The following is a 15343-nucleotide window of genomic DNA, read 5'->3' on the forward strand; positions in this document are numbered from 1 at the left end:
AGCCGAGATCACGCCACTGCACTCTAGCTTGGGGGACAGAGCAAGACTCCATCTCAGAAAAAAAAAACAAAGAATATTTTTACAAATTGGTCAAAAGACTGTATAACTCTTGAAAGTGGGAAGGAAAGGAGAAGCAAGCAAAGAAGGTTAGTGAGGGAGGAGGAAGACCAGGACTGCTTGGTTTCACAAGAGTCAAGAGAAAAACATGTTTCAAGAAGGAGGGAGAGGCTACCTTGTCAAATGTACCTGAGAGCTTGAGTAGGATAAGATTTTAAAATGGTAGACCCAGCCGGGTGCAGTGGCTCATGCCTGTAATGCCAGTACTTTGGGAGGCCACGGTGAGTGGATCACCTGAGGTCAGGAGTTCGAGACCAGTCTGGTCAACATGGCAAAACCCCATGTCTACTAAAAATACACAAAATTAGCCAGGCGTGGTGGCTGGTGCCTGTAGTCCCAGCTACTTGGGAGGCTGAGACATCAGAATCGCTTGAACCGAGGAGGTGGAGGTTGCAGTGAGCTGACCTTGCACCGCTCTACTCCAGCCTGGGTGAGAGTGAGACTCTTTCTCAAAAAAACCAAAAAATTTAACAGCAACAACAAAACAAAATAAAATGGTGGAATCTGTATTATTATAAGTAATCTAATAGGGTATAGCAGGCCTTTGTGGGCTGAATAGGGACTGACCTATTAACTATTTATAACATTGGAAAATATATTAAGAATTTCAAATGACAAATTGACATAATTACTTAGAATTTTCAGGTGCAGCCTAATTTTTATTAGCCTGCATATTTTTTAAGGCTTTATTTTCCCCAAATTATTTTTAAGGTCATTCCCTTACTTTTTAAAGTAAGCAGTCCTTGTCTTCCTCCTACTTCATTGACCTTCTTTGCTTCTCCTTTCCTTCTCACTTTCATGAGTTCTATAGTCTTCTGCCCAATTTTTAAGTGGTTTTGAACACTCCGTATCATTAGACTTTTACCAGTATCAGTATTGGGCAAGCTTGTAGAACACATAAAGGTTACGCTTACTTAAAATATGTAAGTATGATTTCCTATGATTGAATGCATCCAGCTTTCCTCCTAAAAGTCTTTTTTTTTTTGTCTTATTAATTTTTTAAATGGGAAAACATGTAAACTTGGTAAAATCAAACAGTTTGCAAGAGGAGAAAGTGTCCCTTCCACTTGAGATCCCTCGTTCTGCATTCTGTCTCCCTAGCAGTATCATCTCCCTAGAGTTTCTGGTGTGTCTTTCTAGAAGTAGAATTTGCATATATGTGCATATAGGTGTATGTTATCTTTATATTAAAGCAGAGTGCAACAACAAAGTATTCTTTCTGCATCTGTCTTTTTTTTTTTAACTTAAAAATATATTTTGGGGATTGTTCTGTGTTAGCACATTTAGACTTATCTCATGCTTCTTCATGGCTGAAAGTGTTGTGTTGTGTGAATGTGCTGTAATTTACCAGCCACCCAATTGATGGATATTTAGCTTGTTTCTGGTTTCTGTTATTTAAGAACATCACTGCAATGCATAGTGATAAATATTGCTAACTTGCCTTTTAATGTCTGTGTTTTAAAAGTTTTCCTCAAGTTATAGAACTTAAAAACTCACACTTATCCCCTTATTTTACTCCGCTTTTCCATTCAGCTAGTCTTTTACTCCTTATGTTTTATCCCTATAATAATATTAGCCAGGGATTTATATAAACATTTACTCATAACTCAGTAAGGGAAAAGATACTATTGCTGTCCCTTTTTTATAGTTAAGGAAGCTGGGATACCCAGGACAAGACCTTGTCCAAGGACGTATGGCTAGCAAGGGACGGAGCTAGGATTTAGACCCAGGCAATGTGGTTCAAAAGTCTATGCACCATGCTGCACTCCCCTCTGCTTCCTGTCCTTCCCAGTTATTTTTGTTACTAGTACTGTAATTCAGGCCCTCACTGCCGTGAACTGGACTACACTAAAAATGGTTTTTTTTTTGCTATTCCTAGTCTTACTTTCCTAACCCATTCTCTATATTGAAACAAGATTAATCTTCCTAATGCACAGCTATGGTTATGTTGCTTCCCAGATCAGAATCCTTCAGTAGCTTCCTGCTGCATTTAGAATCCAGCCCAATCTCATGCTCTTCCCTTTTATATTTGCTATATGTCCCTGCATTTGTTCCAAGCTTTATCTAGGATGTGAGCATTAAAGCGTCATAAGACATAATAAGACTAGTGAAGTGAAATTAGAAGTAGTATGACTCGCAAAAAAATGAGGTAAGTGATCTTCGGAGTTGAATGGTGTTTTTTCTTTGAGTTATTTCCCTTTTTACCTATAGTAGCTCCTGCCGTATGGTTTCATCAACAAACTGTCAACTCAATTAATTTCAGTCAGATGTGTAATCGATCAAATGCTAACCACAGATATTTTAGTGTCACATAAAACAAATTCCTTAAAACACACACATACACACAAACCTAAAACAGAAATATGTAATTTCTTTTTTTTTTGTTTTTTTGAGATGGAGTCTTGCTCTTGTCGCCCAGGTTGGAGTGCAGTAGCGCTGTCTTGGCTCACTGCAACGTCCACCTCCCGGGTTCAAGTGATTCTCCTGCCTCAGCCTCCCGAGTAGCTGGGATTACAGGTGCCCAACACCATGCCTGGCTAATTTTTGTATTTTTAGTAGTGACGGGGTATCACCATGTTCGCCGGGCTGGTCTCAAACTGCTGACCTCAAGTGATCTACCCACCTCAGCCTCCCAAAGTGCTGGGATTACAGGTGTGAGCCACTGCGCCTGGCCATATTATACTTTTTAAAGCACCTTTAAAAATATCAGATATTAGATATTAAAAATTTGCTAATTAGTGACTGTTATTTGCTTTTTGCTGGATTTAGTCCAATATAAGCTTTTATATCCTTCCGTCAGATCTAGGTATTTTCTTGGAAGGCATTGCATTTGTCAACAGAAAATGACCTGAGAGAATGGAAAGTGAGTTCATAAAGAAAAGTTATGTCTTCACTTTTTTTTTTTTTTTTTTTTTTTTTGAGACTTAGTCTGGCTCTGTCCCCAGGCTGGGGTGCAGTGGTGCAATCTTGGCTCACTGCAACCTCTGCCTCCTGGGTTCAAGCAATTCTCCTGCCTCAGCCTCCTGAGTAGCTGGGATTACAGGCGTGCATGACCACGCATGGCTAATTTTTGTATTTTTAGTAGAGATGGGGGTTTTACCATGTTGGCCAGGCTGGTCTCGAACTCCTGACCTCAAGTGACCCACCTTCCTCAGCTTCCCAAGGTGCTGGGGATTACAGGCCTGAGCCACCAGCTCCAGCCGTGTCTTCACTTTCAAAATTAGTTACTTCTCTAGTTTGTTTTTTTTTGTTTGTTTTTTGTTTTTTGTTTTTTTTTTTGAGACAAGAGTCTTACTCTGTGACCCAGACTAGAGTGCAGTGGCACAATCTCAGCTCACTGAAACCTCTGCCTCCCAGGTTCAAGTGATTCTCCTGCCTCAGCCTCCCGAGTAGCTGGGATTATAGGGACCTGCCTCCACACCCAGCTATTTTAGTAGAGACAGGGTATCACCATGTTGGCCAGGCTGGTCTTGAACTCCTGACCTCAAGTGATCCGCCTGCCTCGGCCTCCCAAAATGCTGGGATTACAGGCCCGAGCCACCGCCCCTGGCCTCAGTTTATTTTTCTAAGTGGTGAAGTTTTGCTGGAGATAAAAAGGAAGGAGGGTAATACTCAATTAAGAAAAACAATCTCTGGCTATAGTTAATATTTCAAGATAGGCACATTCACATTGATACATGTAAAGTACAAATGCAGGCAGGATTTTTGGTAAATCTTACAGAAAAAAAAACCATGTACAGTTAAAAAAAAAAAAAAAAGATTTAAAAATGAACTTTTATCTTTAAAATTTTTCCCCTTGTCTGAAACTTCTTAGAATCGTAAAATGTTAAAATTGAAAAAGACTGCTGGGCATGGTGGCTCATGTCTGTAATCTCAGGAGTTTGAGACTAGCCTAGGTAACGTGGTGAAACCCTGGCCACATCTCTACAAAAGAAACAAAAATTAGCCGAGTGTGATGGCACGTGCCTGTTGTCTCCCTGTTGGGAGACAGAAGCAGGAGGATTTCTTGAGTCCAGGAGTTCAAGACCAGCTTGGGCAACATGGCTAGACCCTGTTTCTACTTCTCCCATGCCCCGCCAAAAAAAAAAGAGTATTTATAAGTGCTAAGCATAGAGTAGATACTCAGTATATAAAGGTGTTTGGCATAGAGTAGATAATAAATGTTGGTTATCCTAAATTTAAAAGAAAGTTGTTTACTTAACAAGTAAGTCACTGTTAGCTCAAAGTGTGTCATTGTGAAATTTTAAAAAGATTCCTCTTCCAGGTAGACATAGTCCCATGGGTACATTGGAGAATAGAGTGAAGGCTGGATTTAGCGTCCCTTAGACACTTTACCTGGAGCTCTTGTGCAGTAAGCAATCTGTACAACTGTGCAGCGATTCCAAATACAGTATTAATTTGCTTCTCTTTTGAAATTCCTACAGATTCTGAATTATATATAGGAGTAGGACTATACCACATGTTGTAGCCACCTAAGTCAGAATTCTTGGATCATTTTCTCTGATTCAATAGTTCTAATTGTTAAATATTCATAATTGTTTTAGATATATCATTTTTGAATGTAATCTATTCCATATTGGCACCATCTTTTTTTTCTTCATTTCAGTTTTTATTTAATTTTTATACCTTTTACTTTGAGAACTGTAGATTCATTTGCAGTTTTAAGAAATAATATTCGCTGAGTTCTGTGGCTCATGCCTGTGATCCCAGCACTTGGGAGACCGAGGCAGAGCCCAGGAGTTTGAGACCAGCCTGGGCAACATGGTGAGACCCTATCTCTACAAAAAACACAAAAATTAGCCAGGTGTGGTGGCACACACCTGTAGTCCCAGCTACTTGGGAGGCTGAGGTAGGAGGATTGTTTGAGCCCAGGAGGTGGAGGTTGCATTGAGCCAAGATCATGCCACTGCACTCCAGCCTGGGTGACAGAGTAAGACACTGTCTTAAAAAAAAAAAAAAAGGGAAAATAAATAATACTGAGAGATCCATATACCCTTCCCCAGGCAATTTCTTGGAATGATAGCATCCTGTTACTATTGTACAATAACACAACTAGGAAATTGACTTTGATACCATCCAGTGACCTTACTGAGATTTCATCAGTTTTACATGTACTTGTGTGTGTGTGTGTGTGTGTGTGTGTGTGTGTATCATATGCTGTACAATTTTATTTCATGTTAGATTCGTGTGGCCACCACAGTCAAGATACAGAACAGTTCCATCACAAGGCTCCCTGGTGGTACCCTGATACAGCCACAGCCACCTTCCCTGGCAAACCCCTGGTGACCACTAATCTGTTCTCTAAAATTTTGGCATTTCAAGAATGTTATGTGAGTAAAATCATACAGTATGATGTAACCTTTTGACACTTTTTTTTTTCCCTATTGGTTGCATGAATCAGTAGTTCATGGTTGTACCACAGGTTTAACCATTCATTCGCTGAAGGACATTGGGATTGTTTCCATGTTTTGGCTATTGTGAATAAAGCTGTTAGGAACGTTTGTGTACAGGTTTTTGTGTGGACGTAAGTTTTCATTTCTCTGTGGTAAATAGCCAAGAATGTAATTGTTGAGTCGTATGGTAAACATATGTTTAGCTTTGTAGGAAACTGCCATACCGTCTCTCAGAGTATGTGTGTATCCTGTTACATTCCTCCCAGCAAAGTATAACTCATCCAGGTCCTCTGCATCCTTGCCACCATGACCAGTCTTGATAAAACACTTTGGCAACTACTGTTAACTAGTCTCTCTCATTTTAAGAAAATCAGAGCTGACTGACTTCTTACATGTGTCTTCAGGTTCTCTAGAATGAGACCTTTGGTTACTTGTATCAGTTTGACTTGGCAATTGGCCCTTAAATATTTGGAGGAATTCACCAGTGAAGCCATCTAGTATTCTTAAATCTTTTATACAGTACTTCAATTTATATTTTTCCATCAATATCTATATTAATCATTTTCTATATCCTTCATCTGAATAAGACAGTTACTTTAATGTTCTTCTGGTTTTCCTTCTCTCAGCCTCTCTTCCTACCCTTATAAATATTCCTGTTGATAGCATCTGAGATTATAGTTTTGAATGTTAGTAATGTTTTTTCCCCAGTCAGTGCATATTTAGACTTAAAGGTTTTGCTGGTTTCTCTGCTTACTCTTTTCTTACGCCTTGTTTGTTATTCTTCCATTAATTTTTTTAAAAAACAATCCAGATATATATCTTTGAGTAATTCTTTCATCAGAAGTCTGAAGGAAGCAAACTTTTTGGATCCTTGCATATAAAAAAAGTCTTTATTTCACTCTCCTTCTTGAGCAGGAGTTGGAGTAGGCATAGAATTCTAAATGTAAAACTATATCCAAGTGTCCCAGGACAATTAGTTGAAAAGACTATTTATTCCCCACTGAATAGCCTTGTCACCCTTGTCAAAAAAATCCATTGACTATGGATGTTAGGGTTTACTTTTGGACTCTCAATTCCACTCATTTAATCTGTATGTCCATCCATATGCCAGTACCACAGTTTTTGAATACTGTATCTTTGCAGAAAGTTTTGAAATTAGGAAGTATGAGTCTTCTTTCACTTCTTTTTTAAGATTGTTTTGGTATTCTGGGTTTCTTGCTTTTTTCCCTCTGAAGTATAGGATTAGCTTGTTCATTTTGGCAAAACAAACAAAAAGGTAGTTGAAATTTTAATATTGTTCGATTCTCTTTTGTGTCTTAACTTTTTAATATACTTTTCTATAATACTTCTTCATGCTTGGGTCTTAGTTTTATGCTCATTCATCTTTATCTGTGAGTCCTAGTTAGCCTTGCTGTGAGTGTTACGTCTGTTTATTGCAGCAGGTCTCCATGGATTGTGGATAGGGATGGAATAAGCAATGAGATGAAGTGTAGTAGTTGCCAGGCTTCTTCAGTGTGACTGTCCCCTCTTCTGCCTGGGTGTTAATATCCCCACATACCCAAGACTGGGTAATTTATAAAGAAAAGAGGTTTAATTGACTCACAGTTCTACGTGACTAGAGAGACCTCACAATCATGGCCAAAGGCAAATGAGGAGCAAAGCCAGTTTTACATGGTGGCAGGCAAGAAAGCTTGTACAGGAGGACTCCCATTTATAAAGCCATCAGATCTCAAGAGATTTATTCTCTTGAGAACAGTATGGGGGAAACTGCCCCCATTATTCAATTATTTCCACCTGGCTCTGCCCTTGACATGTAGGGATTATTACAATTCAAGGTGAGATTTAGGTGAAGAGACAGCCAAACCATATCATACAATATACTATATTATATGAATTTATCAATTGATACAAATTGAGCTAAAAGTCTAAAGGGATACAAGAGTAAAATAAAATGCATTTAAATAATTAAAAAAAAAATATCCCCACAGGGTTCTACCTTCTCTCTCTGATCCCAGTGTTCACACTCATTGTTCTAGCTAGAGAGTGACACCTTTGTTGTTTTTGCCACTGTTCCCATCTGGGAACAAACACCTCTGTTCTATAGTGCTTGACTCAAAGAGGTAAATGGCTGGGAGGGGTTAACCTGCTATGTAACTTCTGTGCTACGCTCCAATCACTTAGGCTGTAAATGTTTAAAATGGTTTCACTTCTTCCTGCTGTCTTTTACCTTGGGATTGAGTTGACTCTGAGAGTTGGTCCCTCCACTTGCCCTGGTCCTCTGCTCTTAGTGTCTTAGTTGACTCTGAGAGTTGGTCCCTCTGCTTGACCTGGTCCTCTGCTCTTAGTGTCTTAGTTGACTCTGAGAGTTGGTCCCTCTGCTTGCCCTGGTCCTCTGCTCTTAGTGTCTTAGTTGACTCTGAGAGTTGGTCCCTCTGCTTGACCTGGTCCTCTGCTCTTGGTGTGTAGGACTGTGGTGTTTTCTTTAGTCTGATTATACCCACTTTTCATCGTCCAGTGATTCCTCATAGTATTAGTCCACTAAGGGCATTTCTTGTTTTCTTGTAATTATGGTTTTTTTTTAAATGACTTTTTTTGTTGTTTGGGAGATTTTAGGGGAAGGTGAGCTTGCTCACAGTGTGTTCAGCCTACCATTTTAATTCAGCCAATGACTATGTTACATTTATAGCAAAGTAAACATAGTAAAAAAGAGAAAAAAATTAAAAACTAGCAGAAAATAAAATATTGATGAAATCATTGAAGAAATTATTATTATTATTTTTGTGGAGACAGAGTCTCGCTCTGTCACCCAGGCTGGAGTGCAGTGGCATGATCTTGGTTTACTGCAACTTCCGCCTCCTGGGCTCAAGCACTTCTCCTGCCTCAGCCTCCCGAGTAGCCAGGACTACAGGCGCATGACACCATGCCCAGCTAATTTTTTTTGTATTTTAGCAGAGACGGGGTTTCACCATGTTGGCCAGGCTGGTCTTGAACTCCTGACCTCAGGTGATCTGCCTGTCTCAGCCTCCCAAAGTGCTGGGATTACAGGTGTGAGCCACCACACCTGGCTTATGTTTTTGTTTTGAAGAGTCTAAGCTATCACTTAGGAAGGTTGGCACTTTGCATATATAAAAATTAAAACTTCAATGAATGAAAGTTCAGACCAATAATATATTTATATGGAACTGGAGAGGCATATATTTATTTAAAAATTTAATAAGTACATTTGTGTTGGCGTAACACTGTTATGTTGCTAGTTTCTCTTTTTTCTGCTCTTTGGGTGAAAGAATAAAACGGGTTCTGAAGTCATTGCCTGCCTTGATTGAATAACCTCAGCAGAGTCAACAGGAGTCTATGCATACAAACTTATGCTGGTTGCTGAGAGAGAGACATGCCAAAGATGTTTGACAGAAGCCCTGAGAAAACATAAAAAGGGTTTTTTATTACAGTTTTGGTTTGTCAATTATTTTTGTGTTTTTGTTTTGTTTTGTTTTTGAGACAGAGTCTCGCTCTGTCGCCCAGGCTGGCTGGAGTGCAGTGGCGCGATCTCGGCTCACCACAGCCTCCGCCTCTTAGGTTCCAGCGATTCTCCTGTCTCAGCCTCCTGAGTAGCTGGATTTACCAGGCACCTGCCACCATGCCTGACTAATTTTCATATATTTTTAGTAGAGATGGGATTTTGACATGTTGGCCAGGCTGATCTCAAACTCCTGGCCTCAAGTGATCTGCCTGCCTTGGCCTCTTAAAGCTCTGGGATTACAGGCGTGAGCCACCACGCCAGGCCTGGTTTGGTAATTTTTAATGTTATTCCCTCAGTGTTACTCCAAAGTAGTTTTTTGTATTTTTCCATTGTAAAATCACATATCCTAGAATTTATGGATAACATAAAAGGGGTAATAACCTCAAGCCCAATCATAACCAGTGTTAAGACTTTGGTATGTTTCTTTCCAGTATTTTTTTATAATCACTTTTTAAAAAAATTTAAATAATACAGTATTGTTTTTCTTCCAGTCTAAAAGTAATGCCTACTCAGAGAGCTTGGAAAATAAAGACCATCATAAAGGGGAAAAAACAAAAATAATGTATTAGAACCATCCAAAGATAACTACAGTCAAATAAATTAATTTGATGTAATCTTTCCTGTATTTTTTCTGAATATATAAAAATACTTTTTTCTTTGCTAAAATGGTGTCATACTTAATACTACTTTGTACATTGTATTTTTCATTTGCAATATATTGTGAATGTTTCGTCATGTTAATAAATAGTTTTGTATATACTCTTTAGTGGTGTGTAGAATATGAGCATATTTAAGTATGTTTATTTAGCATACTTAACCATCCCCTGTCACTGGACATTGAAAGTGTTTCTAATTTTTTACCATTATAAATAATACCATAGTTAATATCTTTGTCCATACATCTTTCCATGCATCTATGATTGTTTCTTTAGGAATAGATTCCTAGAAGTGGAATAGCTGGGTCAAAGGGTATGTACATTTTAACGCTTTTGATACATAAAAATGTCAAATTTTAAGCTAATCACTTGTTATATTATGTCCTGTATTGCTAATTGTTTTATGTGTCTGTCTTGTCTCCCTAATTAGAATGTAAACTTAAGGGCAAGGGAGGTTTCTTATATATTTAATGTATCCTTTGACAGTGTGGTTTACAGTTTTGGACCCTGGAGTCATCTCAACACATACTGTATTGATTTAAAACAATGGTTCTCTAGACTGTTGAATGTCATAAACCTGTACACTAAAATATATATGTACTTATATTTATCCATATATGTATATTTAGAGTAGAGATGGGCTTGCAAATTTTCAGTTTTTCCATGAGAGAATATTAAAAAGAAAACCAACTACCATTTTCTTATCAGCATCATTTCATAAAGTAAAGAATATTTAACAACAAAAAGGTTCTAATCTCTGAAAAAAGGGCAGGCCTTTAAATGGAACATTTTAGCTTTTTGAAAAACTTACTGCCTTGTCCATATTTTTCTCATTTTGTGTTGGACTGGTGAATCTTCACCTTAGCCTAGCAGTTGTCAGTAGACCAACATTAGGGAATCACTGATTTAAAAGACTTAGAATATTAAAAGATAAATCCTTTTGCAAAATAAATAATTCTTCCCCTTGTCCATGAGTCTGTATTCTCTACAAAATTAAGTACAAATGTGCAAGTGATGCCATTTCATTATACAGAATTGGTATATATCTATGTACAAGTTCTGTAGTAAGCAAACTAGACCCTGCTGATGGACATCTGAATATATATTTCCAGTTGCCAAAAATAAAAACTGTTCTTTTTCTAGAGAATTTAAGATAGGATAAATATGGTGTAGTGGAAAGAGGCAAGTTTTTAGAGTCAGAAGGCCTCGCTTGAATCCTGGCTCTGGCATTAAGTCATTTAATTTTCCTTTAGCTTCCTTGCTTGAAACATTAGGATGATACTATCTTCTTCAAAGTGTTTTGGTAGCTCCTATTACAGCAGTTCCTTCACTATCATGTAATTATTTGTTTACACATCTGCCTTCCTCATGAGACCATGGGCTCCGAAGAGCAGGAGTCATGTCCTTGTTTTGCAATCTCAGGTCCTAGCATAGGGCTCCAGGCATAGCAGATGCTAAATAAAATGATTGTTGAATCAATACAGGATTGTTGTGAGAATTATATGAGGTAATATATGTGAAAGCTTTTTGTAAACCCTAAACATTATACAAGTGTTAATTGTTTTTATTGTCAATAACAGCTATCTTTGAGAGCTATCAAAACTTTGGGAAAAGAGAAAATTATCCCATTTAACAGTTCTATTAATTTATTAGGTTTTTCTTCTATTTTATAAGAAAACATATTTTAATTGAGGTTAACATGGAGGTAATTTGCTTCCTGGGAAGACAGATGAGCCCCTTTCCTCCTTTCCCCTGTGGAAGTGCTAAGATATTAAATGTTTGTTTAATTTAGTTGCTGTTTTAAAATTTAATTATAGTAGGGTCAGCTTATTTCATATTTAAAGAATGGTGCCTATTGCTTTATCTTCTTAACCATATAATTAATATAACCTTGAAGGGAACAGGAGCCTCTGTTATGTTCAGTTAGTTTCAGAGCTCCATTTTGAAATTAACTGACTTAAAAATGTCATCATTTCTAATCTGTTCATAAAGCTCCTGGTGAATTTTTGCCACAAGATGGCATTGGTGATTATTGAGTGCACATACTATTGAACCAGAATTCTGAAAAACAGTGCACAAAATTGTATTCTTTTGGGGGTAAGAGTTGAAAACCTTCATCACTGCTTATATGTTAATTTAATTTTGATTTCCAAAACAGGGTTAAATGCTACTTTACATCACTTTCTTTCTGTATTCAAGTATTGTTTTGTTTCCTGTTTTTCTGTCTTTATAACTACAGTGACTATGTATTATTTGCCATGTGTTGTATGTGTCTGACTTATTGCTGATAATTGTGGTAACAGGTAAGAAGAAAATACGATGGGACCCAGTTAGGAGGCGCTTCATTCAGTCCTGTCCCATCATAAGGATCCCTAACAGGTTTTTGAGAGGTGGGTGATAACTAGCAAGAGATCTGTGCTTCATATGGGTTAAAGGGAACTTTGAATGAATTTTCTAAACTCAAAACTCTGGTTTTTAAAAATCATCTAGCTAATGAAACAATTGGAATAAGAAAAATCTAGAACTTAATTTTAAACCTGTTGTTGGCCACAATTGGGCTTGTAAGTTTCAGGGAGTTAGAATCACTTACTGTATTATTAGATGGTAGAGATAAATCATCTCTCTGATAAAAATGGTATTCCACAGTAGCCATATTAGAAAGAATTTTGAGTGAATAATCTATAAAATATGGATGTGGGAAAGAATTTTCTAAATATGATTCTAAGGAAGAAGTAAAAGATTATGTGATGGTATAAACTAAAAAACCTCTTATGTCAAATGTCATATATTAAAAGATAAAAAAGAATTTGTAACAAAGGGGTAATATGAATATATAAAGAGTTCTTATAAACCAATAGGTTAAAAACAAATGCCCACTAGAAAAATAGGTAAAAGGATATAGAATTATCAGTTTGTTAAAAAGAAGTGCCAATAATTACGAACAAATATTTTTACTATTATTATAAACACAACAATTAAAACAATAAGATATTTTTACCTATTAGATGAGCAAAGACCAAAAATAAGAATACCCAATGTTGGCAAGGGTATGGGAAGATAAAGCTCATATATTGAAGGAAGTGTAAATTTTATACAGCTTTTCTGAAACCAGTTTGGTAATATGTATTAAAAACCTTAGAAATGTTCATACCCTTTGACCTAGCAGTTTTTACTTTTAGAAATGTTGCATTCCTTCTACTTTTTATTTTTCTACTAAAACATACTCCATACTGAAAAAAGAAAATCTCAAAAGAGGGTTGAAAACTGATTCACACTATTTTTCTAGATACAACAAATTGTCACACAAGCCTACTTAATGTTGTAATTTAGACTATATTAAATTATTTACAACCCAGTGTATCTAATTTTAAGTGGAGTTTTTTTTTTTTTTTTTTTTTTTTTAAACCTAGGAAAAAATCCTGCAACTGCTATAGATGTTTCTATATCTAGTTCCTAACCTATTTTTGGCACCCGAGCTCCAGATCATGCATAAAATCAGCCGTAAAATGGGTCAAGATAAGATCCTGAAGATGGTGTACCACCTTTTAGCATGAGTAAATTTTGTTAGAAAAAATTAAGGGCCAGGCTGGGTGGCTCATACCTGTAATCCCAGCTCTTTGGGAGGCCAAGGTGAGCAGATTGCTTGAGTCCACTAGTTCAAGACCAGCCTGGACAACACGGTGAAACCCTGTCTCTATAAAAAATACAAAAATTAGCCGGGCATGGTAGTGCACACTTACAGTCCCAGCTATTTGGGAGGCTGAGGTGGGAGGATCACTTGAGCCCAGGAGGCAGAGGTTGCAGTGAGCCATGATTGCGCCACTGCATTCCAGCCTGAGCGATAAAGTGAGACTTTTCTCAAAAAGAAAAATATTAGGTGATTTTAGTATTATATGACAGGAAAGCCATTGTACACACGGCCAAGCAGGCATGTCTAATTCTATAGCATTTTTTCTTTTTTCTATTTATAAATTAGAATGCCAATTTCCCAGTTTCCAATGAGAAATCTAACTTGTGCTGAATAAAGCATAAATTAAACTTCATTTAATTATATTAATAATTATAATTATGCATACTAAATATAAGCATAATTAAGGAATTGTTTAGGATATATAATTCAACATAATGATATAGAACATGTAAACATAAAAAATAGTGACATAACAGGTTGTTTCTGTATGGTAGGGATTTTATTTTCTTTTGTATGGTGTTTGTTTTTCAATTTTTTGATTGTGGAAAAAAAGATTGCACAGGTAAGTTTTATAGCACTGGTTATTTGTAAGCTCTCAATAGCCTCGATCAGTGGTTGAGAAAGGTGGCCCCTGACAGTACTGGAATTGAGGTGGGAGTTAACTCAGCATCAGCAACATCAGGATCACTAGTGGCCTTCTTTTAGTTCTCACCTTCTTTAACCTCTAAGTAGTGTTTGAGGCTGTTGACTACTTGCCCTTCTTAAATTTTTCTATTTTTTTGGGTTGCTGTACTGTATAGTTCTAGATGTTTTCTTCCTGCCTCTTTGATTGTTCATTCTGTTTCCTTCACTAGCTTCTTTCTTCCTGCCCCCTCAAGGTGGGTATTGCTCCAGTGTTCTGTCCTCTCCATTATCTCCTTTAGTTGTCTCATCAACTTTCACAGGCTTAACTCTCTTCGTTTGTTTGTTCGTTCATTCTGTCATTCTTTCAGTATTTCTTGATTGCTTCCTATGTACTGTGCTAGCCTGATGATCTGAGTAATAGAGAATCAGGTAAACGGACAATTACAGAACAATTTGAGTATAATTATTTGTGGTAAGTGTTCTGATGAGGTAGCATGCTATGGGAGCACACAGGAGAGGTACCTGACTCAACTTGGCTGGAGGAGGGTGACAGAGGAGTGGCCATGAGGATGACATCAGAAGGAATGTGCTTAAAGGCTGAGTAGGTATCAGCAAAGGAGGGTTGGATCCTCTCAAACCGTGGGGATCAGGCAGCTTGAGTAAAGGCATTTAAGCAAAACAGGACATGGTGCTTTTAGAGATCTAGAAAGTTCAGCACAGTGGGAAAGGGGTGGACAAAAGAGGCTGGAGAGGGCCCAGACCAAGTGGGCACCACCCAAGTGGGGTTTTCAGGATCAGATTTGGTTTTTTAGCTAGTGAAGAAATTTAATTAAAGGCTAGTTATGAGATTATTAGTTATCAGTATGCAAAATGATGGAGGCTGAAATGAGGTAGTTGTAACAGGAATGGAGAGTAGGGGCCGGGCATGGTGGCCTGCACCTGCAATCCTAGCAGAGTGAAACCCTGTCTCTCTACATACACATGCACGCACGCACGTACAATTAGCCAGGTGTGGTGGGGGCATGCCTGTAGTCCCAGCTACTCGGGAGGCTGAGGCAGGAGGATTGCTTGCACATAGGAGTTCGAGGCTGCAGTGAGCTATAATCATGCCACTGCATTCCAGTCTGGGTGAAAGAGCGAGGCCCTGTCTCATTAAAAAAAAAAAAAAAAAAGAGAGAGAATTGATTTGACATATAAGGAAGTGGAAATGAAATTAGATGTAGATTTTAGGCAAAGGATAGTAAATTCAGTTTAGTTTCTTCAACCAACCAATAATAGCATTAATAGCATATCCTTTAACACTTGGTCCAAGAGTATTTCCAGGGAATCTTCCTTGGCAGGCCTC

The 15343-nt window shown here is 37.7% G+C and overlaps 1 protein-coding gene and 1 long non-coding RNA gene across 7 annotated transcripts in view; both read left to right on the top strand.

The window, feature by feature from the left end:
• KLHDC10 (kelch domain containing 10) overlaps window positions 1–15343 on the top strand; it is a 69601-nt gene that overhangs the window by 17700 nt on the left and 36558 nt on the right. For 3 of the 6 annotated variants that reach the window (XM_015134914.3, XM_001094774.5, XM_077997333.1), the window contains exon 2: window positions 11987–12073. The exons of 2 other annotated variants lie outside the window; for them this stretch is intronic. In XM_015134914.3, coding sequence (XP_014990400.1) covers window positions 11987–12073 — 87 coding nt within the window. Of the gene's footprint in view, window positions 1–5298; window positions 5448–11986; window positions 12074–15343 lie in introns of all 6 variants that reach the window. One more of the 6 variants, XM_077997334.1, reaches the window with a different exon arrangement.
• Window positions 3010–3930, top strand: LOC144339938 (uncharacterized). Its single transcript, XR_013415549.1, has 2 exons — window positions 3010–3162; window positions 3523–3930. It is a non-coding gene; the product is annotated as an uncharacterized LOC144339938 (long non-coding RNA).

This window comes from Macaca mulatta, chromosome 3, assembly GCF_049350105.2.
Source record: "Macaca mulatta isolate MMU2019108-1 chromosome 3, T2T-MMU8v2.0, whole genome shotgun sequence".
Taxonomy (NCBI): domain Eukaryota; kingdom Metazoa; phylum Chordata; class Mammalia; order Primates; family Cercopithecidae; genus Macaca; species Macaca mulatta.